Genomic DNA, 25184 nt, shown 5'->3' on the forward strand with positions numbered 1-25184 from the left:
TAAAATACGGAGTACAGAGTAACTACACATTCATAGAGATGATGTGCTGAAGTACGCTGTATGTCTAGTCCATGTACATGTACATGTACATACATACATGTACTTTTAGGCCAAGGGGGCGCCTGGGGCCCGGTCTGCGAAGGGTAAGCAGGACTGAATAGAAAACATTGAAAAATAAAAATGTAAATATAAATAAGAAAGTTAAAGTTTTGCTTGTAAACCAAGCGTGAATGAATGAATGGCTTGATGAATTGGTATGGCCAGCCTAGGAAATATTTATCATCCCCAACGGAGAGAGAGAGATATGGGTTCGATAGTTCTCAAAGTAGGATTAATTCCCAATTCCAAAGAGCGATACACCCAAGGGGCTTTCGCCATTTGTGCAGTACAGTAACAACAGTAACTACGGAGTACTCTTCCGTAAACTACTGCCGCAGCTGTCCCTGAGAAGTTTCAGACACTAAAACTGCTCTCACATTTCCGCATAGATGGGTCTTTCTTTGGAGTGCTCCGTACCTGGGGCCATCCCATCCTGCAGGTGAGTTGTGAGGCGTGGTTAACGAAAAGCAAAAGCCTTCGGAAGGGTAAAGCAGCCAGTAGCCCGAATTGTACCGAATTCATATCAGGACGGCCCACACAGAGGATTCCATAAGCGGCATATCCGAAACCAATATATATAGTTAGCCCTTGAGCATTGGTAGACGGAGGAGGCTCAACATGTGCATGTTGCATGTAACTGTACTCCGTACACAATAGCGGAACGCCATTTTGACTGGGTGGATATCATCATCCTTCTGCCCTGAGTGTCTGGTTAGCAAGAGGGCCATCAATGGCGTACCTAGGGCTTTAAGTACTCCGTAGACGCGCTGAGGTGGTAAACCTTGAAATAAGGGTCCAGGAAGCAAGCTCTCGAGCAAACTGGAGTGGGTTCCGAAGAGCTCCATCAGTTATTATTATAGAAACGCTTCCTTTGCTTTTTTCTCTCCTTTCGCGTTGTGCTTTTTCTTTTCTTTTCTTTTCTTTTCTTTTCTTTTTTTTTTTTTTTTTTGGCGTCCTCTACTAACTCGAGACGCGTCGAGCAGGCTGACTTGCAGCAGCAAGTTTCAGTTTGACATGCAAGTCGCGGCGCGGCAGGATCTGCCTGGGGCGTGCCGACCAAGAGGAGTCGGAAGAGCAAGGAGCATTAGTTACATAAGAATGGTGAAGGCGAGAAAAAAAAATAAAAAAAATTCCCAGCCTGTGACTCGTGAGACGAACGGTGCGGCTTTTGATGCGGTGAGGAGCGGCTAAGTTAGTTTTAGTGGTGAGAAGCGGGGACTAGTCAACACTTAACCTGCAGAAATTTTTTTTCTTTTTTTTTTCTTTTTGTCTGTTTTCTCCGTCCATGGTGATTCATGACAAAGTAGTAGTGGAGAGTTGCTCTGTTATTTGGTGTGAGAACCATATGAGATAGAGATAGAAGAGATATATGTGTAACAGAGCAAGTATAGTTAACTATTTTACTTGTTGGTGGTGTTGGTGGCGCCGCAGAAATAGGCGGGGGGAGGTTGCGGTTAAACACTTAATAGTGGCTTTTAACGATGTCATTGCCCGGATCACCGCCGGGATTTAACCACAAGTGTTGGTGGAGGCGGCGCTAGGTGGGCCCCCATTGCCCCCAACGGAGCATTTGTAGTTAGTTAACTTTTAAGGCTTACCCGCGCTGCTTCAGGGAGGTCGATAGGGGCTATTATAGCCTATCTCTGGCTATACTACTCCGTATACGGAGTACGGAGTACTGTTGTTGTATTTGTTAATTAGTTATCGTTGTTGTCCCCACGTCCCCACTCGAACATCCCAGCCACCGAGCGCTGAACCCGGGATACCATGCAACCTTCCAAGGTTGTAGGCCGGAAGTAACGTGTTCTTGACGAATTGCTGTTGACGGAATAATGGCTCTTGGGAATTATTATTGTTGAGGATGTTGGATTGATTTTAGGGTCTGTGTCTGAACGAAGCAATCAATAATACCTTGCCAATTACGGGTGTTGTTTGAAGACTGCAATATATATAAGTTAAGTTAACTAGCTAGTTACATACTATATGATATGCGTACATATTTTATTTATTTTTCTCTTGGCTGGGGGTTCCTTATTCATTTTTCTTTTCCTTTTTCCACCTTTTCCACCATTATTGTTGCTCCTTGCTCCTCGTTTTCAGATGATACACAGATAGATGAAAAGAAAAAAAAAAAAAAGGACCAAAGAAAAGAGTGAGGAAAAAGCAAACACACCTAAATAACAACATCAAAGAATCCCAACCAAACCGACCAAACCGACCGAAAAAGGGGAGGGAGTTGGTAGATTCTTTTTTTTTTTTTTTTTTTTCCTACCCTTCCTCTAGTCTGTAGACATCGCAATCCCAACCGGCCAGTCTTCTCCTCTTCTTCGCAGCAACTGACTGGTCTCTCGGACTGTTCCTTGCGTGGTCTCATCGTGAACAATCCCCAATCGCCGCCCGTCCACACCCTCCCACCCAGGCCCCCTAGTCTACAAAACGCCCCCGGATTGGTGAAGCCAACTCTCGGATGCACATCTATCTCCTGGAGTAGGCTGGGACACTAAGACGCCGCCAGAGAGGAAAAGGAGAGAAAAGGAGAGAAAAGGAGAGAGAAAGAGAGTAAAAAAGAGAGAGAGGAAGAAAGAGAAAGAAAAAAAAAAAGAGAGAGAGAGAGAGTGTGTGTGTGTGTGTGGTGTGTGTGTGATGTGATTGTGATGGATGGAATATGTGCTACTCGGTAGTTATATAATTATTATTGAACCACCACCATCACCATACCATTGGACTCCTCCCCCTCCGCCGCCGGTAAAAATATATATATATATAAAAAAGCCCTGGCTGCTGATCCCGACGTCTTCTTGTATTATTGGATTATATTATCCCATCGCCAGTTAGTGACGCCAGGTAGAAGAGAACCCCCCCCCCTCTTCTTGGTTATAGTTGTTATTTCACTATAATTCATAGTTACGAACCAATCTCTTGCTATTATTATTATTATTATTATTATTATTATTTACTACTTTCACGCATTGCCATATTAAATAAATATCCCGCCAGCTTTTTCCTCCTCGTTCCTCTAACTCGCCCCCCCCCCCGCCGCAAATAACCAATCTCCTCTCCCTGCTTGGTGCCTGGCTCGGCTGCATCGAAAGTTCTATTTATCTATATTTAACTAAAACTACCCTGGTCATTCATCCATCTATTCGGACCATCCATCCATCCATCCAGTTGCCAGTTGCCAGCTGCCAGCTGCCAGTTGCCCATTTTGCCATATTTTCCCTGTTGACTGTATCGAACTGAAGATCGCATAAATTCCGCCAGTCATAACCTGCAGGACTACCTTGCTTAAGGGACGACGCGCTTCTTGCTTGTTTTTCCCATCCATCCCCATCAGATCGCAAATCGGATATCCCAAGCCCTTGACTGGTGCACGCCATACCATACCATTCACCTCCTCCCAACCAAGCATTAAAGCTGGAAGGGGAAAAAGAAATATATATATATATATATATATATATATATAAAATCTTGTTAAAAAAAAAAAAAAAAAAAGTTCCTTTAGCCTTGGATATCCCACATAAAACAGTGAAGATAAAGAGGAGGCGGGCTTTTTCCTGTCTTCGTTTTTCTGTTTCTGGGTGGCTTTGCGTCCTCCGCTGTTTATTTATTTATTTATTTATTTATTTATCGCAATAACTTCAGATTTTCGGAGCTCTGAATCGGCTCCACAACAAAACATCCTAATTATTATAACTACCCCACCACTACTTATCTTACCGCCTCTTCGCATCGATCGAGACCTCTCTTCCGCGCGCGTTTTTTCTGTCGTGTTGTGTATTCACAAACAAAGAAAAAATAAAGAAAATAAAAAAATAAAAAAATCGCCATCCATGAGTTTAGAGATACCCCTCCTCGCTAGCTCTCTCGATATTTACAATCGCTTGTCGCCATGCTTTATGCGACCGCTGCGGAGCCGCCGCACAACAACAACAACAACAACAACAACAACAATGTGCGATCTATGCTGATCGCGCCCGCCAACCCCCCTCCCCCCGCTAAACCAGAGCTCCCCCGTAAGCGCGCTTGGTGCTCTGGAGATATAATGACGAAGTCGCCGGATGGATACCATGCTCGGAATGGGGGTGGGAGAGGTCGTGAGGCGGTTTCCGAGAGAAGGTCTACGGAGCTGAAGACTGGGTTGCGCCGAGCTGCTGGGTTTTTGACAATGGACTGTTGCGAATCGAAGTCTACGGTATGTACCAAACCGGGATTTTTTTTTTTTTTTTTTTTTTTTTTTCTTATGTTCTATTGGATTTGATCCTTGGGATAGTGCTTGGCCGAGTTCCATTGTCCCTGGACGAAACCCAGAAATATATCCACTCTTATCGCACCCACAACAAGACCAATGGTTATGCTATGTGATGGTGGTTGCGTTTACTCGTTCCTTCGTTTGGCGCAGGCGTAGCCAGAATAACATACCTAGGCCGCCTTTCATTCTCTTCTCTTAGATTATCCTCTCCGTTTTCTATCTTTTACATGCCTTCGCCTTTACGTCCCAATGCTAACCCGCACAGACACTACTTGACTCGGCCCACGCCGCATCATTAAAAGCCTCCGCATTGGTCGCCGAAATGTTACTCTCACTCGACTCTACTCCCCTGCCGTACGGCGCTCCGCCCCCTCCCTACGACAACGTAATCACAGACATGCCTCCTGAGTACATGAGCCGGGATGAGTTTGCCCATCGCCGTGTCGAGACCCCAGCATCTGCGCCCACGAGCGCAGTATGGACTGAAACCGCAAAGGGGAATGGCTTGTTACTGGGAGAAGCCGTAACACCACCAGCAATTGACTTCAACGACGCGTCGAAATTCCGATCACATGCGAAAAAGAAAGGTAAGGCAACGAAAAAGGCTAATCAGGACAAGTGGAATGAGCCCGAGAAGGGAGGCGACAAGGGTAATGCCGCGGGTGGTGATGGTGATGGCGGTGGAAACGCAGATGGTGGTGCCGGAAATGGTGATGGTGGCGGCGATGGTGCTGGTGGAGCTGGTGGAGGTGATGATGGTGCGGGTGGTGGAGGCGGGGGCGGGGACGATGACGATGGCTGGGATCTCGGCGGTAGCAAGAAGAAGAATAAAAAGAAGAATAAGAAGAAAGAGGAGGAGGAAGAGAAGAAACGCAAAGAGGAGGAGGAGCGCAAAGCAAAGGAAGAAGAGGAGCGCAAAGCAAAGGAGGAGGAGGAGGAGGAGGAGGAAGCAGCAGCCGCATCCGCAGCCGCTGATGATAATGCAGGTAATTCTCTCAGCTGGGCTGGCGATGTATCCGAGGCTAATGCGGACGATGCCTGGGGAGGATTTACCACGACAACGAAGAAGAAAAAGGGCAAGAAGAACAAGGCAAGTACAGTCCTTGGTAACCCGTTGCCTGATATATTACTAACGGCACCTTAAACAGGCTGCCGATCCTCCTACCGCTAAAGAGCCTGCATCGAACTCGTTTCAGGATATAAATCTAGGTGATGAACCTCCGCAGTTGGATTTTTCTCTAGAGAGTGGTGGTGATACTGGTAAAACCGGGTTCAACTTTGGTGCCTGGGGAAATAGTTGGAATACCGGCAACATTGACCTGAATCTTGGTGATACCCAGGCAACCGACGAGAAGAAAGATGATGGCACTGATACCCTGGATCCATGGGCTCCCGCTGGAAAAAAGGGGAAGAAAAAGAATGCAACAACAAATACCTTCGAGTTTGGCGACTCGGGCGATGGAAACACCGAGGAGAAAAAGGAGGCTGAGGATGATGCGTGGCCATCTTTCGCCGTCGTTGGTAAAAATGATAAGAAGAAGAAGAAAAAGGTCTCTGCTGATATAGCTGAAGAACCAGTTCCCGATCCCGAGCCTGCTCCCGAGCCTGCTCCTGTAGATGAATGGAATTCATGGTCGACGCCATCAACGAAGAAAAGCAAGAAGAAAAAGGGGACAAATTCTTTCGGTGCTATTGAGGAAACACCACCGGAGCCAGAACCCGAACCCGAACCCGAACCCGAACCCGAACCTGAACCCGAACCTGAACCTGAACCCGAACCTGCACCCGAACCTGCAGCTGAGGATGATGCCTGGGGTGCAGTGGGAAAGAGAAACAAGAAGTCAAAGGCGAAAACTGCTGACGAACCTCCCAAGGAGCCCAATCCACCGCCTGAACCTGTCGTTGAGAATACTTGGGCATCTATCCCAACTAAGAAAGAGAAGAAGAAGAAAAATAGGGGTATTACTGAAGAACCATCGAAGGAAGAGGTACCTGAGCCTGAAGCAGAGCCGAAAGCAGAGCCGGAGAACGATTGGGGTTGGGCAGCACCGGCAGGAAATAAAAAGAAGGGCAAGAAAGGAGCTGTAACGGCCGTTACAGAAGAAGACAAGCCAGTTGAGGAGCCTCCTGCGGCCCAGCCCGAGCCCGAACCCCAGCCAGATCCTGTTGACGACTGGAGCACTTTTGCAACGACGACGTCTGGAAAGAAGAAGAAGGTGAAGAAAGGAGCCGTAGTTGCAGCCGTGGAAGAAGAAAAGCTAGTTGAGGAACCACCGCCTCCTCCACCTGAACCCGAGCCTCAACCAGATCCCGTTGAGGATTGGGGTGGGTTTACGACAACGACGAAGAAGAAGAAAGGCAAGAAAAGGGCCGTGGGAGAGGAGCCAGTCCCGGACCCAGCGCCTGAGCCCGCACCGGAGCCCGAGCCAGAAGCAAAGCCAGAAGCTGATCCCCTTGAGGAGGATTGGGGATTCACAGCTACCACTACGAAAAAAAGTAAGAAGGGTAAGAAGGGTGCGGTTGTAGAAGAGGCGCCACCCAAGGTGGAGGAACCAGCCCCAGTCGCCGAAGCAGACATCTGGGACACGGGGACATCGAAAAAGAACAAAAAGAAAAGCAAAACGACCAAGACCGAAGAGGGTCCTGCTCCCGAACCTACTCCTGCGGGAGACGATCTTGATTGGCTTAATGATGACTTAGGCGATGGCGGCAAAGTTACTAAGGTTGATTCAAAGAATTCTAAGGCTAGTGGAGGCTCAGGCGCTGACGGTGATGGTTGGGGTCTTGGCGGATGGAGCTTCGGAAGTAAGAAGAATAAGAAAAACAAGGCAGCCGTTGTTGAAGAATCGAACATTGTGCCTGAGGCACCTGCTGTCACCGGGACCACCTCAATCGATGCCGTTGACGACTGGTTCGGCACGAAGGGAAGTAAGAAGGACAAGAAAGGGAGACAGGACCCTATCCCTGAAAAATCACCGATAGAGCCAGAACCCGAAAAAGCCACTGCTGTCGCAAATGACGAATTTCTTGGCTGGGCTGGCACTACCAGTACGAGTAAGAAAAACAAAAAGAAGGGGACCAAGGCTGCCGAAGAACCACTTCCACCTCCTCCTGTTTCAGAAGCGCCTGAACCTCCAGCTGACGATGGCTGGGGAATTTGGGGAACATCAAAGAGTACGAAGGATAAAAAGGGCAAAAAAAACAAACTCGTTGAGCCTGAGCCTGAGCCTGAGCCTGAGCCTGAGCCTGAGCAGGAACCTGTACCTGAACCAGAACAAGAACCACCAAAAGTTGACCCTGAACCCCTCGTTGAAGCTGAAGCAGTAGATCCTTGGGCAGGCCTTACTGCGAAAGAAAGGCGAAAGAAGGAGAGGGAAGCTAAGAAGCAAGCTGCTGCGGCCGCCGAATCTAATGAAAACAACGCTGCAAATGCTGTTTCTACAGATCTGGTCAGGTCTCCAGCTCTTGATGACAACTCATGGGGGATGTGGGGAGCAGCTGCAGATAAAAAGAAGGGTAAGAAAGGGAAAGACACCAACGAGCCACCGCCACCTGCTCCAACACCACCAGCTCAGGATCTTGAGCCCGAACCGGCTGTGGTTGACATCGAGGGCATCGATACGTGGGGCGCATTCACTGGTTCAGGAGCCAAGACCCCAAAAACCAAGAAAACATCGCTCTCTCGCACAACCACAACCACGTCGAAATCACCTAAAGTTGAGGACGGTAAATCAACCAGGTCCAAATCCAGAGGGTTTGAAGTTGTGGACGTTACAGATGAGTTCAAGGGAAAGGAGGAACCCATGGTCGAGGTCAGTGCAGCCAGGGCAGCAAAAAGCTTCTGGGGAGGCACTTTTGGAACGGCTACGACTACTCCAATCACCAAGTCAAAGACCTCTAAATCAAAGGAGGATGCAAATAAACAATCCGTAGAGGCGACCAAAGATAAACTTGCCGCTGAGGAAACTAAAAAAGGAAGCAATGCGGACAATCTGCTGGCTGATACTGGCGAGCTGGAAGCGGCTAGCGCTACGGGAGCTGACAAAGCAACCGCGCCAAGCGCGCCAACAACGAAGACCACGACGACATCGACGGGTAGCATTAAAGTTACCAGCAAAACATCGGTCGCGGAGCGGATTAAATTACTTGAAGAGAGTAAGAAGCGAGAAAAAGAAGCGCTCAAGGAAAAGGAGAAGCTTAAGGCGAAAGAAAAGGCTGCTGCGCAAACAGCTGTTCCCCAGCAGCCAGCTTCCCCACTTGACGTCAAGCCGACCGTAGACCCAGTCGCAAATGACCCACCCCCATCCAAAAAAGCATCAGTTTCATCAAAAACAAAATCATCAACGGTGCCAAGTAATTCCACGTCAAAGAAAAATAGCGCTACTGCGGCAGCTACTGCCACGCTGCTCGACGGATCGAGTACTCCACGCGATTCGGTTCCTGGTAGTTTCCCGGGCGCATATGAGGACGAACTAGTCGAGATTGTTGATTTGGCTCCTCCTCCTGAACCAACACCCGTGCAATCGCAGCCGGTGAAAGCTTCAAAGAAAAGCAAGAAAGCTTCCCCTGTGAAGGCGGTTATAGTGGATGAAATGGCAACTCCCCCTCCACCTCCCCCGGGCCCCGTCCCTCCTGATGAAAACAAAGATGCTGAAGCTCCCCCCGATCGCGCGACAGCGAAACCTGCCAAAAAGGAGCGTCCTCGGGTTGAACGAACAGCTGGAGCTTCTTCATGGGGATTTTGGGGCGCTGCTCCCAAGAAACCTGTGAAAAAAGAAACCAAAGCAAAGGACGACGCCGGTCCTTCATCCCCTTCCACGAAGAAGCCAAAGGAGAAGTCTCCTCCTGCTTTGTCCAGGTCTAAATCCATGTCTTCTAAAAAGGGAAAGCCTGCAGATGCAGAAAAGGATGTCGAAAAGTCATCTGGTTCTGACGAGAAACGCAATAGCACTGCTGTTCGGCCGCGCCATAGTAGAGGCATGAGTTTCTCCAACTTCATGATGGGAGGTGCGCCACCAGTTAGAACCAAGTCAATGAAACAAAATGGCGCTTCAGCGTCGAAGCATAGCTCAAGACGCCCGTCTATTGACATTGATGACTCAGGTATTCTTTCTCCCAATGGCGGCCACGCAGAAATGTCCGGGAAGGCAGCTAAGTTCATGGGTGTGAACGGCACCAAAACTCCGAGAAGAGACCCCAATGGCAAGAAGCGCGCCTCCAGTAAGTTGTACTTCTTGTTCAGATATGTTTTAACGCAATGCATATTTCTTACCTTTCCCTTCTAGGAGCTCCTGACCCGTATGCGATCGACGATGACGATGACTTGGTGATGGTCAATGGAGGGGATGTACCCGAAGCATCCTCGCCAAAAGATTCACCCGTAGATTCGAAACCTCGTCGGCGTAAATCTAAACGTGAGGTCTGTAATTTGAATTCTCCCCGACTTTTCCTTCACACCTTCAGTTAATGTGAAACAAGCAAATTGTGCTAACGGAAGACCCTGTATACTACCAACAGCAAAAGCCTAGGAGTGCAGATGATGACATTGTGATGGTTGAACCAGGGCCCTCAAGCCGTCCTGAGGTAGTATCTGGCCCTGAGGATTTAGCGTTTGTGATCGACCCTCCTAAAGAGCGCGCAAATTTGAAACGCTCCAATACTACCGCGACGCCGAAAAAATCGGAGGGTTTGTTAGGACTGTTTGGCTCATTTCGCAAACATGCGGCGCCACCACCAGAGCACTCTCGGTCACGGTCTTATCGCGAAGAAGATCTGAGAAAATCTGCAGAAATAGACAAAGAATATGCCCGTCGTGCTCGACGAGAGAAGCGACGATCAACTAGAGTGGAGACAGATGGTGAAGGCTTTACTACGGACGCAGCGCCCGCAACGGAGGCGGAGGATGCTGAAGCTAGAAGAGCTGAAAGAAGAGCTCGACGTTTGTCAAAGTACGCAGAACAAGAGGCTCGAGAGGCCGAGGAGAGAGAAGCTGAGGAGCGGCGCGCTAAGCGACGAGAAGCTGAAAGGGTTAGGATTCGTGAAGCACGGGAAAGGCGAGCTAGAGAAGACGAGGAGCGAGAACAACGACATCGCGAGGAGAAGAGAGCTCGCCGGGCTGCACGGCTACTAGAGGAACAGCAACGCGAAGAAGAAATTCGGCAATTGGAAGCGAGGCGCCGCGCACGAGAGGCAGACGAATTTGGGGAAGACGGGAGACGAGTAAGATCGGAACGCCATCGATCGTATACAGACAAAGCACGAGATAAATATTCTCATGATGAATACGCTACAGATCATCGTAGACATCGCTCCCATCGATCTGGTGATGAAGCTGCCAAATCTCGACGGCGAAAATCTGCCGTTTTGCCAGGGGAAGAGTATTACACTTCTCGTAAGGGCCACTCCTCGCGCCGTGCTTCTAATGTACCCTATCCTGGAATAGCGGGTGCTGGCAAGGATAAAACGTCATCATGGTTAAATTCCCAATTGACTGACCCCCCCGAAGCACCTCCTATCGTCCCCACCGTGATCGACGTCCCTGCCCCTCCGGGAGATCCCCACGTCCACTCCTTGTCATCTGAAGAGGAAGCAAGACGCTCTGCCCGCCGCAAGGCGCGACGACACTCTAAGTACAACGGCGTTGATGATGCCGAAGCCACAGAACGGCGAGCCAGACGCCACGAACTCCGGCATTCAGTACGCGGTCCTCTCAAGAGCAGTGAGGGCAGTGGGGAGGGTGACCGCTATGGCGATCGTTATGCTTCCGACTACCATCGGCATTCATCGTACGCCAACGGCGCTCCGAAACGATCCAGCTGGTTCAAGAAAATTACAAATTTGTAGAGGTGTCCTTTCGCAGATTCGACTTGAAACAGCTGGATGCTTGTTTCTCTCTGGAAATTGACTTTCTTGGGCACAGCCTTTCTCTCTTGGCTCTCGATTTTTCTTCTTGGTGTCCTTGTCACACGAGTGTGTGTTGCCGCAACAAATGCGGGCAATGTAGCCGCTTAGGTGCGGCTGGGTACAGAACTGCATTATCTCCGAGGTGTGCCATGCTTCGTTTTGGACACGACATTTATTTACCTTTAATAATGGAGGGTTTCTGTCATACGGTTTATGTCATTTTATGTATTATGAATTTTGGTTTGTTTGCCCAGTTTTGCGGCCGATATTTGTTTTCCTAAGTTGATTTTTTGATTTTTTCTTGTTCTTCTGCTTTCTTTTTGGATTCCCACTTTCCATCGCAGTTCATGTTCAAATCAGCCAAACAAGGCAAAGTAATGTGGCTAGTGGATCGGCCAGGGTTTGTTTTTGGTCGAACCGTTGTTTTTGGCGTTTGTCTTTTTTCCTTCCGCGATACCCACCCAGTTTGGCACAAATAAATCCCCGCGGATATTCCTTGCTAACGTATATATATGATGTTGTGCCGCTCCTCTCTATGCTTTTGTTTTCTTTATCTCCGTTATATTGTCCTTATTCTCGCTTTTATTCGCATATACTCCGTCTGTTGGCTATTTACATTCATTATTTCCTTCCACTACTCATGGTTATCTCGCTTTCTTTTACTCCCCAATTTCCCAATACTTTATTTCTTGGTTCAAATTATATATGGCAAGTAGGTATTGTGGTATGCTTGGGCATGTCCATATTGCATTATCATCTGGAGGTCGGTCAGGAGGTTGGGAGGTCAGGCTCGGTCCGGTTTATTGTGCATTATATGGATTTTGGCGGGACAATCATTGGGCGGGTTAGGATGAGATCAAGATTGGCAGGGCATATTATGGGGCTTCTTTTCCTGGCTCAGGATTTTTTTTTTTTTTTTTTTTTTTTTTTTTTTTTTTTCTTTTCCCTCTATCTCAACTGTCTAAATACGCCATTGAGCCTATGTTTATCCTGGCATTATTTGTTTCTTCTCCTCGAGCCCATAAAATCTGTGTCTCAGGTAGATATCACAACAGTACTAGTTTTCTTTTGTCTGTACAATTGACAACACTCAGGTTTGTTCTTCCATCATTCGGCAAACTTCACAAGAAACCTCTATCTAGTCATGTAGTAGTCAAGGAGATTAAAATAAAGGAATAAAAAACTAGAATCATATAAGGTAATCTAGAGGAAAGATGAATCAAAGAAGTACAAGGTCTCACAATTAACCATCTCAAAGAGCAAGGGAAGCTAAAAGCATAGATACACAGGAAAGTTCCAACCGCTACGCCATACGATCATGCAATTCAAGACCCATAAAGCATTTATCTTTTTTTTCCCCCGAAATCACGAAAAGTACAAGGTTTCGTAGATTAAAATTTCCTCCGGTCGTCACAAGGAAAAAAGAAGGTAGGTTCACAAAGCCTAAACCTGAGATTCACCTGGGAGCAGATTGCCTTTGACAGCGAACATCTTCCCTGTCGTCGCAGCCACGAAGCTGTCGATTTGGCGTGAATATTGCTCCACTTGCCTAGTATTTAGCAATGTCTCTAATCTGCTGGGTTCCTGGGGAAGTTTGAACAGTCGTTGCCACTCATCCTCTGGCAGAAGGGGCTGCTTCAGCTGCGCACGCGTGGCGTTCTCGGCCTTGCGTTTGGCCTGCCACTGCGTAATCTTGGCTTGCTCGCGGGCAAGCGATCGCTGGTAGAATTGGAAGTTGTTGTTTTCAGTGTGGTGAGTTTCAATGCTTTCGAGCAGCAGGTCACAGTTCTTCTCCAAGAATGGGTCAATGCTTAGAGAGAGGCTGTCGAAGTTGGGAGATAACAGCGAAGACGACGTGTAAGGTCCAGAGGTCAGAGCCTCAAGGGATTGTGGAAAATCCAGGGGTTCCGAAGGAGTGGGCGTTGGAAGTTGGTGGAGGTAGGATGTGAGAAGGTGGGAATTGTGAATTTGAACGGGGAGCTCGACGAAGATGTCTTGGTATCGAAGGTTCGATTTCTGGAGTCTGTGATGGGCGGAAAATAAGTGTTAGCTACTCCTGAGTTTATAACTCTATGAGAAAGGTGGACATGGTATCGTACTGTTCGCTGGTGAATTTGTTCTCCTTGAATGCGACCATAAACTGAGGTGATAGCCTAAAAGCTCTGAGGGCCAAAGTGCCCTGAGAACTACGGCTGATGTCATGGACTAATGCCACCGTTCGTTCATTCAGTTCTTTCTGATAGTAATACTGATTCTCGATAACGTTCAGATTGACGAAGTTCCCCATGTTCGCACTTGTGTACCATCCGACATTGTTGGCATCTATGTTCACTTCCCGCAGCATTTTGATCATTTCCGCTTGATAAACTGTGTTCGCCTTTGCGCGCGGAGCAACAGCAGCCGAATTTTGGGAAGCATTATCGAAATGAGACTCGGTTGGGATCTCCACAATTGGGAAGGGGAAGCAGTTGGTGACTTGCAGGGCGCCCCGCACATCCATGCCGACAAGTGATCCGGTCGCGATAGTAGGGAAAGCCTGGGAGCTATGTTTGATGATTTTCATGACAACCTGAATCATATGTAAGTTTCATATTCCTGCCTCGCCGTTGTCGACTCAATATCGAAATTTCTTTTCTTACCAGTGCCTCCACCTGGACCACCTTGAGCGCTGCATCTTTTCTATGACTAGTTAGCGAAAATCCGCAAAACCCGGAGGGAAATATACATACTCCGCCATATTTGCGACGACGACAGCTACTAGATAAGAGTTAAGAGTTAAGAGTAAAGCGTGTGGATTCTGCGGTTCAAGTGTCTCACTCGTTCGTTCGCTGGTCTTTGACGACGTTGCTTGGTTTTGTGTGGGTTTTGCACATCGCAAATAATTTAAAGCACACTGACCCCGATTCGGCCTAGCGTGTAATTTCCCTGAGGTGCGGCTCTTGGTGCTTCAACTCTAAATAATTAATATCAACGACAAGTTGACAACTAATATAATAATTTTCAGAATCAACGGGACAAACAAACCTTGACAAAAAACCTATAAGCTGTATCGAAACATATTTAAGCTTTTCTATTGTTGTTATTTGGATTTTTACGCGCTGAAGATGACCGCTTCCAATATAGCATCTCGTCTTGGCTCAGAATTCTCTCGAGAGAGCCATCGCTATGGGCAAGAGAGCATCCTTCAAGATATATCTGTGTATTATCCCCGCCCTCTTTCGCAAACGAACCCTTCATCAAGTGTCTGGATAATGTACGCTCACTTCTCCTTCCGACCTAAATATCAGCCAAACTCTTCCGATTTTATTTTGCTTATCGTATGAATCAACAAAGTTACATTCACGGCGGTGCGTGGCGCGACCCGGAAATTACATCCGCCTCTCTTGAGCCCACGCTGGGGGCTCTTGTTTCCAATTACGACCCTCAAATCCTGCAGGGGGTTGCTGCCTTTGCGTCAATCGATTATCGTTTGACAGCCCATCCCAAATTTCCCCAAGATCCGTCCACCACCGAGCCGACCCATTTGCGGAGTGCAACTCACCCTGATCAGCTCAATGATGTGCAAAAGGCGATCGCGTATTTACAGGCTAAATTCCAGTTTGGGGAAAGATATATTCTAGTCGGACACAGTTGTGGCGCTACCCTTGCTTTTCAAGCCGTGATGGGAAGTGTTCTAAGCGTCGGAACAACAGGAAGTGGGACTCCCGGGCAGAATATGAAACTGCCCATCACGATAGTGGGTGTAGAAGGCATCTACGATTTGCGTGCTCTCCGTGATAATTTCAAACATCTTCCCGTTTACCAAGAATTCATCGAAGCTACCTTTGGTTCGGATGAAAATGTATGGGATGGACTATCGCCCGCTCAAGTGGAAGGACAACAAGGTATAGAAGGAGGGTGGGTAAATGGCAGGCTAGCTGTGCTAGCTCATTCTAAGGCCGATGAATTAGTTGACATTGGACAGCTAAGAGCTATGGCCAAAGTGCTAGACATGTGGAGAGCAGCGGGCAGCCAAGGGCGTAGTAGGAATGTGCTTCTGCTTGATGACCTGAAAGGGGCCCATGACGAGATCTGGAGCAAAGGTGATGCGCTGGCTCAGGTTATTGTAAAGGCAATTTCTGAGTTGAATCTATCCGAGAAGCTGTGACCGTTATATTGCAAACGGGAAACAGAAAAAAGAAAAAAGAAAAAGCAGAAACGAGGGGGAAAAAAATGTTGGACCAACATATGACATTCGTATCTTTACTCAGGGACGGGTCGATAAAGAGGGTTGCGCCGAAACCACCATGAAAAACTTGGGCGGCGCCTACAAGACAACAAGACAAATTATTTCAATCAATATGAGGTTGACTCTGATGCATGCCGCGTATATAATGACAGCTTATCAATACAGCTAACTTTGCACGCCGTTTCTCAGTTTGCCTCAGCAACACATTCCTAATCCACCACTGGAGACAAGGCTAAACTGCGAGCACCTCTATTTTTCCCCGACACTGAGGGCGTTCATGCACAGCCGAGCTCAAAACAATCCCCAGTCGCCCTCTATCATTAGGCGAGGGTTTTGATGAAGGCTTATCAGGGTTACCCAGAAAGTGAAATACTAATAAAATGCAGCGTTCTGCCAGCCAATATCTCCCCCTACTGACTTATTACCTTTTTCACCTGGAGTCTCCCATTTCTGCGCAGTAGATTACCTCCCTCTGGATGCAGAGGTGTGCCCTGCCCAGGCCGGTCAGCAGAACGATTGCCCAAGTTTATACGTTTAACTACGAGAAATTTACTCAATATAGGAAAGCTTCTCTGATAATCATCTTTTAGCCTACGCTAGATTGATACCAATTTTCGGCCGCATGGCAAATTTGTGGAAATATTCCAAATTCGGCCTGTTTTGGGCCCATTTTTTTGAATGCAATAATTGAGCATTGTTGTTTTCACACTGATGAGTGGGCAAGTTTCCATCGAAGTTATGGAGCTGCTTCACATTGCCCTATTTTGGTTAGCGTGGGCCAACATTCCTCTCCTCAGCCCCCTGAAACATATCTGTGGATGGAACGACAGACATGATACAAGAAAAATGGCTATTTTCAATGAAAGGAGGGATATAAAAGCCAGCACTCATTATATATTTTTCTTTGTCCGTAATAACCCATAGCCTTACTTTCCACCTGAGTTTCTTTCTACATCATGCATTGGCTACTTAGCTTACTCCAGATACTTGGTGAGTAAGAAAAGGAATAAAATGATAGAAGCTGATCATTTCTAGCTTGCTAACAGATGATACCCCTGTTTTGTTGCAACGTTCTCGGTTTTCGAGCCGACATTCGGGCTGATAGTAACCGTGACGGTAGAGTTGATCTCGATGGAGACATAGATATTCCCCATAAGCTGAACCATCTAGACCATGCCGGGGCCATATTTCTGGCTAATATCGGTGACACCGACCGGCGGTGTTCTAAACTGGCACTGAATGGCAGTCCTCCGTCCAACGAGAAACTTGCTGCCTGCAATGATGCCTCCGATAACATCCAACGCTCCCCTCAGTATATGGCGCCTCTTCGAACGGTTCCTATTTCCTGCTTAAGTCCAAGTGCATATGGAACTGTGTCAGTTGAAGACGCAACAGTACGCAAGAACGTTCGCATATTCCGCCAGGAAGGATCGAGCTGGCTGATCACGCCAAATGATCACAAGTTTACTCAAAACTAGCTGCAACAGGGCCTAAACCTTGGACTTGATGCCAGGGATACAAGGCGGCCAGGTGGCTGGGATGGAAGAGTGACTGTCCGCTTTACAGTTCACGATCGCGGGAAGATGTCAGCCGACAGTGTAAAGCTGCGCGTTGCTCCCATTTTAACTTATCATCATTCACATTCGGTCCACCAAATCCTCACCACTGCAGGAAACAATACCTTCAACCTTTTCCAAGCCAAATTTGTGTCCGCTTTTGATGCCGCCCTTGCCGAAATGAACGTCAATTCCCCACTCTTCAAATTCAATGCGTCCGACGACATTTGGGCTCAAAACTTTTTCGAACCTGGGTATACGAGCATGCCTAGTCCGGATGGGCCAGTGACGCTGCGAATCATGATACGTTCCGCTCAAGACAGCCGCGTTGCTGGACGTCAAGTATTTGAGTATCTACGAGCCGCAGGAACGGGAGCAGTTCAACACCTTGGGGGCGCGCGTGATGAGGTCAACTCCATGGGAAATTTAGGAACTATTCCACCTCACAGTTTCAAAGGCAAAAAATACAAAAAGCCATACATCTTGGAATACCTGCAAGCACAAGAAATTCAAGATCCGCTTCTGGTCGACGTCGACTGGCTTGCCGTCGGACACGTTGACGAGATGCTTCAATTCCTTCCTGCCAATAATTCACTGGGCTGGGTTATGCTCGTCCCGGATCCACAGGAAGGGCTTGCTATATTGCGACACGCCCAGTCAGCCGGCCACGGGAAGACCGGGGCCTTTTCCCGCCAAAACGATACCGAGGGGAATCCGTCCGATCTATTTGGGATACCCTGGGGCCTTCGCGGTGTGCCAAGCTACACGATCGATGAACTCCTTTTGCAAAACGAACTCATAGAAGCCAACGCCAACTTTTCTGAGCGCATCAAGGCTACCGTCGACGTTCTCAAGTGCAAAACGGGCATCAAAGATGCAGATAATACGGTTTACCTGCGGTTTTCCGCACTGGGCTGACTTATCCACCGGATGTCGGGATCGAGCATGAGAGGAGTGGCAGCCATAAGTATGCTGGATCACTGTATCCTGCCACTATCAACGGGCTAGTTCTGAGTGATACGGAATACTTGGCACCGAATCCGTGGGGCCCAGTTGTTAATGGCAGGGATATCATGGCAGATGCAGTATCTGAGGTCTATGGCGGGTTGGGGTTCAAGGTCAGTTTCGTGGATGATTAGAATTCGCACCATAGTTGTGGCGGTGAGGTTCATTGCGCGAGCAATATAATTCGCGATGGGAGTCATCGGTGGTGGTAAATGCCGATGGGCCTTTATATCCCCCCTCGTTTCTGGCAAGGGGCTGTAAAATAGAGGAACTAGAAGCAGATATTTCAAACTTAAAAAGCTATTTGACAATTGTGATGGGCGATCTGTACAATTCCCTAGAAAATAAATAGCAGAATCTTAACTACATAAATAAATAAAAATAATAATGATAATAAAAAATTAACGTTATGTCCATGAATATTACATCCCTCCACTAAGCAAAAAAAGCGCATCTATCCGGCAAATGCTCGAAAACATCACTCCACCAGCATTCATACTGCGAATCTCCAGCGCGCCTAATACTATCCCGACGGCTGTACTCACTCAGCAAGAAAGTCCCTGCGTCTCGGTAATGTAGTGTCCCCAAAGCTCTACTCAGTCTCATGAATGAACTAGTAACAAATTCCCGTAAAGCCAATGCATCCTCAAAGTGATCACCAGCTTCAACCCCAGCTACGAGCAGCGGCCACGTAACCACCCGAGCCAGAGATTGGCAGCGCAGGTCAGATTCAGGGGTATATATATTGCCCAAGTTGTCCGAGAGCGTCTGCCGTGCTACGATCTGAATATCCTGAACCGTGACATAGGATATCATATCTGGTGTTGCATCTGAAGCGCAAGAGGCGAGAATGAGGCCTTCAAAGTTCAGAGCAAGGGACCGTATGCAGTAGAGAAGGACTGCGGATTGGTATACGGTTGCTATCTGGAGCCAGTGGTTTCGATCAGGCTGGATGAATTCGCCCGCGGCTTTTCCGTGGGTTACAGATGCCGCAGTATAGTATTGAGTCATGCTGTCCGCCCAGCCTGCTGCGGAAAAAGAGAGAATACTTTGTAGCAGCGACCGTACGTCGTTTCCGAAATCCATCGGCATTCTGTCTGTGCCAATAGCTTGTACGGAGAGCGTTCGGTAATAGTTTATTTGAATAATACACTCGAACAGTTTGTTTGGGCAGGGGACAAATGTTTCCGAGCCATTATGGAAAATAAAAGGTAGATCCTCCAGATATCCTAGTTGTCTGGAAATGTCGACCATGGATAATGTCTTCCGGGATGTAGTGCCGCCCAGGACATCGGCTCTAGGAGAAATGAATCAGAAGCAATGACCAAATGAAATATATGAAAAAAGGGGATGGGTTTTGCGCCATGGCCAAACGAGATTTTGAGAATATGTCAATATACGTACAATAAGTAACATGTCAGGGGGCTTTTCAATATGGGGCACCGCTCAAGAATAGCTTTTGCTCCCCCTTTCAGCCCGATTATCGTCGTTGCACCTTCGAAATGGGCCAGCCATTCACCGTAGGCTGATTGCTGCATCTAGAGAAAAGGTTAACAAGATATGGTTTGAACATCCAATTAGCAAGAAGCCTGTGACTTTACCTCTACTAATAGCAAAGTCAGCACACAAACCAGTGTTACCTCCCCCAGCTGAGTCTGTGGATTTCTGAGCTCGCAGCTTAGTCTATGAAAAGCCTGCTGCTTATACTGGAAGACTTCTCGACCAAGCGCTACTTGTTCGTCCGGTTGCGATCTTACAGCTCTGTGGGTTGCAACGGCTGAGACGAGAATGCTGAAAAGTAAATTGGAGACGTCATCTTGCCAGCCCTTGGGGTCGATTGTTGGGAGGTCTTGATAATAAACTATCGGATCAACCTCTGGATATATGTACTTATTGACTGTGACTGAAGTTAGTAGTGGAATAGACTGCTCATGAAGCGGGCATCAAGAGTTAGTAACAAGGCGACGCTTACAGTACCAGATGGTACTGACGACCACTTTAATATTTAACGGGTATTTAAAGTTCCAAGTTTCTGGAACGCGGTGATTGTCGATATGGTCCAAAGAATTTGAAATGTCTAAGTATCCGAACAAAGTATTAGTACAAAAAGATACGAGTTTCCCAGTTATTGCCAGTGGATGGCGCGGATTGAACGTGAGCCGTTGCATACCCGAAGCCGTTCGCACAAGTTCCAACACCTCCGACCTATCATCTTTCCCAGGTTCGGGAGACTTAGTTGGTTCTTCTATGTCCTCCTTTGCAACTATAATCTTCGGTCTCCCTTTCTTTCGCTTCGGCTGCTCGACGTTATTTCCCTCTCCTAGATATTGGTTTTGGTTGCCCCCCCCCTGGAGCCAGACCAGAGGCTTTTGTTTGCCGTAACCCAGGCATTCAACGCCTTTGACAATGCACTTATTGCAGGCCGGGCGCGAGGAGTCGCACCGGACCCTTCGCTTTCGGCAGGTATGGCACTGGTGTGGTAAGCCGGATGCGGCCCGGGATGGCGGTGGTTCGGAATGCTTCCCAGAACTCATGCCGAATAGGCGCGGCAGCAAAGGACTAAAGCAATTTTCACACAAAAAGGAGCAAAACTTTGAACAAATTATGAAATAAATGCAAATGTTTGCGGATCACCCAGAACAATGAGAAACGAGAATGCTAGTTTGGCAACAAGTTTTAGCTGAAGGGATCTTCTGCTGGTGGAATAAAAGGCCCCATATATTCGATTCCCAAGAGTTCACAACTTCCATCTCGAAGCGCCTCAGCCCCGTGGTCTAGTGGTTGAAGTTACGACCCGGTTTCCCAATAATAATAATAATAATGGTAAGGGAGGTTTCACGAAGCTGGATCGAGGAACCCTGCCTCTTGCGTCCGTGGTCTACCCGTTCGGATCCATAGCGATCATGACGAAAGCATCCTTGATCGATTCTTGCCTGTCGGATCGCTGTGAATGACTATTCCAGATAGTCTCTCCCAGGGACCATCCAGTGCCAGTGCGACCCACTAGCGCAGGCTGGGTTGTTGCAGGCAACAGGGGTAGATTGAAGGCAGCCTAATCGACTGATTCCTCCGCTGAGCTCTTGGGCTGTCTCTGTACGCGCAACTTTCGGGACAGAGCAGCCATGTGTCGCGAGAGGCTGAGCTGCAAATACCACACATCTGCTGCCAACAATAGGTTTGTTGATGCCATGACTCGTCGGCGGCGGACGTGGCGACAACAGTCGGGATACGAGAAACACAATTTGGCTTTCCTGGTTCACTGGAAGAACTCAAAAGAAGGCGACGCCAACTTCGCCAAGGCGGTGCGAGGATTGAATTAGGGCCGAAGCTTCTATTTTAAACGCTGTAACTTGAACAAAAGGCCTCGTGGCGATCATTGAGACGATATCTTTGCAGATTCTCCGATGTGGAGTGAGGTGAGGGCAGCTAGAGAGCTTGATATCGGCGTACATGGAGGGAGAGATTATCAATCGCTCCTCTTTGCCGCAAGAATAGTATTAGGCCCTAAATCCAGCGTGATAGTTTTCAAAGAACCGAATAGTTCTCCGCACTCTCCCTCCCTTCTTTCTCCGTTTCCCTGTGCGGTGTGTGTACAACACAGCCAGATTGTCGGACCGTGCTACCCATCCAAATGGCACACGAAAAGCTTAAGGGCGAATTCAAAGCGCGGAAAATATATCGAATGAGCATTAGTCACCGGGGCCGGCGGGGTGCAAAAAGGGAAATATCTCGTTTCCAGGGGGCTGAAAGAGACTTAGGCCCAGCCAATAGATATCTATCAATACAATCAGTGACTCAAGAACTGCTCCTTTTGTAACCTCAGCCCTGCCGATCGACGGTTACACATTTTGACGCATGGCATCCGGTTGGCTTGCAGAAAGCTCAGGCTGAACACTGTTGAAGCATTTCACCTTATCGAAATGTGTATCTGTTGACTTTGACTTGTCCCTGTGAAATAGATATCACGCTCATCTTTGCCACCCAGAGGTCAGCTTTCTCCAAAATACAATGGACCTCATTATTTGAAAGCCTGTTGTTGAACTGAAAAAGCTCATTGAGAGGTTGCTTTTCTGCCATAACAAGGGCGGATATTGTCAATGCTGCTTTATTATAAATAAATTTCAGCAACTGTACACAGCCAAATAAATATGCGGTATGTCCTTTCTGCAGTATTTATGTGTGACCACAAGCAAGGTTGCTAGGTGTTTTTTGGTAGCTGACAGTGAAGTTTCACCAAATTTCTGAAATAGAAACCACAGAAGGGATGACTATCCCACGCGAGATAGAGCAGGCAAAAAGCCGCAGTATGCACACATGAATGCCAAAAACTCAGAGATAACTATATATCATTGTTCATTCAGTTGACCTCAAACCTTCACTACATAAGGATATTTCTCAATTCCTCAATCAAAACACCCTGTCAGTAAAATCCATGACTTGCACCTTCTCAACCACCGCTTGCAGACCACTGATGAAGACCAGGTGGGCCGGATCATTTTTGGTATAGTAATCTCTATCTTTGGCAGTTTCGAACTGAGTAATGAAAGCGTGTGTAAATCCATTCTAGCATAGGTGTCAATTCCAATGTTTCATGGCATCCAGAAGATTGAAGCATATAGATAGATAAATCAACAGATTGATCCACACTTTGTAAGAATGAATCCTCATACCTGGAGTCCCTCAGGTGAGTTATCTATGCCGCCCATTGCAGTTTTGATGTAGGGCTTTTGATGAGTAGGATGGATACAATTATCTTTCAACGCAAGCATTTTCGCGCAGGTCTGTGGAAACAAAATTGGTAAGCCCTTTTTTCTTTCTTTCTTTCTTTCTTTCTTTTTGCCTGAAAATCTCCAATTTAGAAGTAGATACATGCATCACTCTAATTACTACATACCTCATTGATAACCTCAGCACTCACACCAGCCTTAAACTGGAAGCAGACAATGTGCGTGATTCCCATCGCGTTGATTATAAGTGTAATAGAATTGGATTCTCTAAGCTGCAATGTGATGAAGAGCAAGCTGTACTTGAAAGAGAGGAGTGGAAGAAAGATACAGTTACAAGAATGCTAACTTGGTTTAAAAGCCAGTGTTTGAGGTTGATATTCAATTATATAGATACTTATACATATGAAGTGGGATGAAGTAGAAGTGGGGTGATAGGACAACACCACACCAGTAGTTACCAATTTGCCCTTACAAACTTGATTAGGAAGCAATATACAGGAGAACTAGATTTGACTAAACTCTCCAGCTATGATTAAGTTACCCTGAATGAGTGTGCATAAGCATGCGTTTCATCTGTCTATATTGTGCGGGCTGATTATTATTTGGAAAGAGCGGAGATTGCTAGTGCTTGGGGTGATGTATATATTCCCTGCAAGTACTTCTAAAGTTGTGCCAGCTCTTGTTGATTCTATTATAAGAATAGCACCTATAAGTAGTTGTGGGCTTCATAGCATGTATCTAGAAAATATATGACGAGTTTCATGCATAGTGGTAGACAATTCATACGCCTATACTCCGTAGAGCATTTCGATGTGCATTTTATCCCTGGCATCATGCCCGATGCAAAGTGAGAATAACTATGTTCCAGTCCTCATCCATCATGCAATGAATAAAAAGGTGTTGATAATATTAACACTGCTTAGCTTGGGGAATTCGAAGCATAAATTATAAATGATATGACATTGACACAGATCCACAAAAACAAATGAGGTAGCTTTCTCCCTCCCAAACCCACCCACCATTCTGATAAACAATGTAGAAAATATGACTAAGATGCTATATGTACCAGCCCTCACGAGATATGTTCCTAACAAACCTGACACAGCCCACCATCATCCCAGTCCTCACTTCCAACACCTTGACAAGAAATGAAAAGTCTAGTTGAATCCCATCTCTTCTTAATCACATACAACCACTTATAATTCTCACACCAGAAGGATTGCTGGAAGTCCGACTTATGGGAATCAGCCTTGTTCAGGTAGGCACCCATCTGGCCTGGCTCCAGCGCCCTGAAAATCGGGACCCCGACATTTGTGATATTCTCATATACCTTCTGCTGGTCGTGGAAAGGCGTACTAGAAGGCCATGAATAGCTGAATGTGATGTGTGTCAGTGCCTTTCTCCACGCCAGGTTAAGCGCGCTGTCGACTTTTCCAGCATTTTTCACAACTTGTCCCCCCCCACAAGGTGTCCTGTGAGAACACTTCCAGACAGTGATTCAATGCGTGAGAGGGCCTCGGAGAGCTTTGCCAGTCCATCCGATGAAACCAAGAAATCTCGAGATATTAGACAGGATCCAATTGTGACTGCACCACCGGTTTGGTCAGCATCTCCTTTGAGGAAGGCTTCAATGACATTGTTGGTTATTTGGTGAGACAAGGGTGAAAGTGGAGATTGTAGCATTATTGAGCTTTTCAATGGCCGCGGCTAGCGGTTGTAATAGATGCTCAACAGCTGCTTGGTCTTCTTGGTCAGCAAACATGAAAGCTACAGTGATGGTAGATATGGAGCCAATGTCAGACAAAGAAGGGCTTTGAGGGGAAATAAAGTAATATCCTGCAGCGCCGTTGTCACTCAATTCAGGTAAAGCTGCATGTAGCTCTTTCACTGTAGCCTAGAAGCCCTCACTGTTGTCAACTAAGGTGGAAATATTAACACTTCCTAGTATTATTGGCAGGTCAGGCCATGTTCAAACCGTGACGCTGGCAATTACACCGAAGGTCCCTCCTCCCCCACCTCTTATAGCCCAAAAAAGATCAGTGTTTTGGTATTCATTGGCGGTGATTAGATTGACCTATATACTTGGTTAGACTATTGCCAAACAAAATATTATGAGAAACACAAATAAACCATACCTTTGGAGTTACAACCTCAAATTCAAGTGCATTGTCTGATGCCATCCCCTTTCATGGGCCCAAAGGTGAGTGACCACCACCTTGAATATAACCCCCTGGGACGGCCACAGTATGAGAAAGACCAGCAACAGTGATAACGCCCTTTTCAGATAAAGCCTTATACAAATCACCTAGCACCACTCCAGCTCCAAGGGTAACAGCAGCTCCCTTTCCACTCATTTTGCATCCCTTTGGCACAAAGTTGTCAGTGAAGATAATGTCTTTCATTCAGTAGGTTGAGAT

General features: G+C 47.1%; 7 protein-coding genes across 9 annotated transcripts; 3 read left to right on the forward strand and 4 right to left on the reverse strand.

Annotated features, from left to right (window-relative positions):
- Positions 1-3988: 3988 nt before the first annotated feature.
- Positions 3989-12178, forward strand: BDCG_05514 (the record flags this gene model as incomplete). Of its 3 annotated transcripts, none has more annotated exons than XM_045421201.1 (6): positions 3989-4291; positions 4614-5447; positions 5497-9568; positions 9634-9767; positions 9866-10739; positions 10854-12178. In XM_045421201.1, 6 exons carry the CDS (start codon positions 3989-3991, stop codon positions 11189-11191), a joined length of 6555 nt encoding a protein of 2184 aa, XP_045281285.1. In that variant the 3' UTR covers positions 11192-12178. The 3 variants fall into 3 exon arrangements, with proteins under 3 accessions (XP_045281285.1, XP_045281286.1, XP_045281284.1); XM_045421200.1 differs by having other exon boundaries at positions 5497-9355; positions 9452-9568; positions 9866-12178; XM_045421199.1 differs by having other exon boundaries at positions 9866-12178.
- Positions 12155-14175, reverse strand: BDCG_05515 (eukaryotic translation initiation factor 3 subunit H). Its single transcript, XM_045421202.1, has 4 exons — positions 13981-14175; positions 13891-13930; positions 13351-13820; positions 12155-13274 (listed from the first exon to the last, which is right to left on the reverse strand). The coding sequence occupies exons 1-4, from the start codon at positions 13986-13988 to the stop codon at positions 12695-12697; spliced, it is 1098 nt and encodes a 365-aa protein (XP_045277137.1). The 5' UTR covers positions 13989-14175; the 3' UTR covers positions 12155-12694.
- Positions 14176-14355: 180 nt separating this feature from the next.
- BDCG_05516 (arylformamidase) lies at positions 14356-15398 on the forward strand (the record flags this gene model as incomplete). Its single annotated transcript, XM_045421203.1, has 2 exons — positions 14356-14504; positions 14585-15398. The coding sequence occupies 2 exons, from the start codon at positions 14356-14358 to the stop codon at positions 15396-15398; spliced, it is 963 nt and encodes a 320-aa protein (XP_045277138.1).
- Positions 15399-16435: 1037 nt separating this feature from the next.
- BDCG_05517 (protein-arginine deiminase type-3) lies at positions 16436-17953 on the forward strand (the record flags this gene model as incomplete). The annotated part of the gene is made up of 3 exons (XM_045421204.1): positions 16436-16469; positions 16566-16873; positions 16958-17953. 3 exons carry the CDS (start codon positions 16436-16438, stop codon positions 17951-17953), a joined length of 1338 nt encoding a protein of 445 aa, XP_045277139.1.
- Positions 17954-18010: 57 nt separating this feature from the next.
- Positions 18011-21838, reverse strand: BDCG_05518 (C6 transcription factor). The gene is made up of 5 exons (XM_045421205.1): positions 20211-21838; positions 20013-20117; positions 19642-19937; positions 19445-19578; positions 18011-19337 (listed from the first exon to the last, which is right to left on the reverse strand). Exons 1-5 carry the CDS (start codon positions 20572-20574, stop codon positions 18476-18478), a joined length of 1761 nt encoding a protein of 586 aa, XP_045277140.1. The 5' UTR covers positions 20575-21838; the 3' UTR covers positions 18011-18475.
- Positions 21839-22075: 237 nt separating this feature from the next.
- BDCG_05519 (stress responsive A/B barrel domain-containing protein) lies at positions 22076-23294 on the reverse strand. The gene is made up of 3 exons (XM_045421206.1): positions 22935-23294; positions 22711-22821; positions 22076-22603 (listed from the first exon to the last, which is right to left on the reverse strand). Exons 1-3 carry the CDS (start codon positions 22998-23000, stop codon positions 22448-22450), a joined length of 333 nt encoding a protein of 110 aa, XP_045277141.1. The 5' UTR covers positions 23001-23294; the 3' UTR covers positions 22076-22447.
- Positions 23295-24394: 1100 nt separating this feature from the next.
- BDCG_17134 (uncharacterized protein) lies at positions 24395-24947 on the reverse strand (the record flags this gene model as incomplete). The annotated part of the gene is made up of 3 exons (XM_045426287.1): positions 24395-24661; positions 24743-24841; positions 24903-24947. The coding sequence occupies 3 exons, from the start codon at positions 24945-24947 to the stop codon at positions 24395-24397; spliced, it is 411 nt and encodes a 136-aa protein (XP_045281287.1).
- Positions 24948-25184: the final 237 nt, after the last annotated feature.

Source organism: Blastomyces dermatitidis (assembly GCF_000003525.1).
Source record: "Blastomyces dermatitidis ER-3 genomic scaffold supercont1.5, whole genome shotgun sequence".
NCBI classification, from domain to species: Eukaryota; Fungi; Ascomycota; class Eurotiomycetes; order Onygenales; family Ajellomycetaceae; genus Blastomyces; species Blastomyces dermatitidis.

What these genes read in the sequence shown, in the direction of transcription:
- BDCG_05519 (XM_045421206.1), bottom strand. Translation starts at nt 23,000, where the DNA reads ATGGGAATCACGCACATTGTCTGCTTCCAGTTTAAGGCTGGTGTGAGT. An exon ending in GTGCTGAGGTTATCAATGAG is followed by an intron (nt 22,822 to 22,934) that starts GTATGTAGTAAT and finishes TTGTTTCCACAG; the next exon opens with ACCTGCGCGAAAATGCTTGC. An exon ending in ACTCACCTGAGGGACTCCAG is followed by an intron (nt 22,604 to 22,710) that starts GTATGAGGATTC and finishes CACCTATGCTAG; the next exon opens with AATGGATTTACACACGCTTT.
- BDCG_05515 (XM_045421202.1), bottom strand. An exon ending in TGGTCCAGGTGGAGGCACTG is followed by an intron (nt 13,821 to 13,890) that starts GTAAGAAAAGAA and finishes CATATGATTCAG; the next exon opens with GTTGTCATGAAAATCATCAA. An exon ending in AACAAATTCACCAGCGAACA is followed by an intron (nt 13,275 to 13,350) that starts GTACGATACCAT and finishes CGCCCATCACAG; the next exon opens with ACTCCAGAAATCGAACCTTC.
- BDCG_05518 (XM_045421205.1), bottom strand. Translation starts at nt 20,574, where the DNA reads ATGAGTTCTGGGAAGCATTCCGAACCACCGCCATCCCGGGCCGCATCC. An exon ending in ACTTGTGCGAACGGCTTCGG is followed by an intron (nt 20,118 to 20,210) that starts GTATGCAACGGC and finishes TCGGATACTTAG; the next exon opens with ACATTTCAAATTCTTTGGAC. An exon ending in CGTCAGTACCATCTGGTACT is followed by an intron (nt 19,938 to 20,012) that starts GTAAGCGTCGCC and finishes CTTCAGTCACAG; the next exon opens with TCAATAAGTACATATATCCA.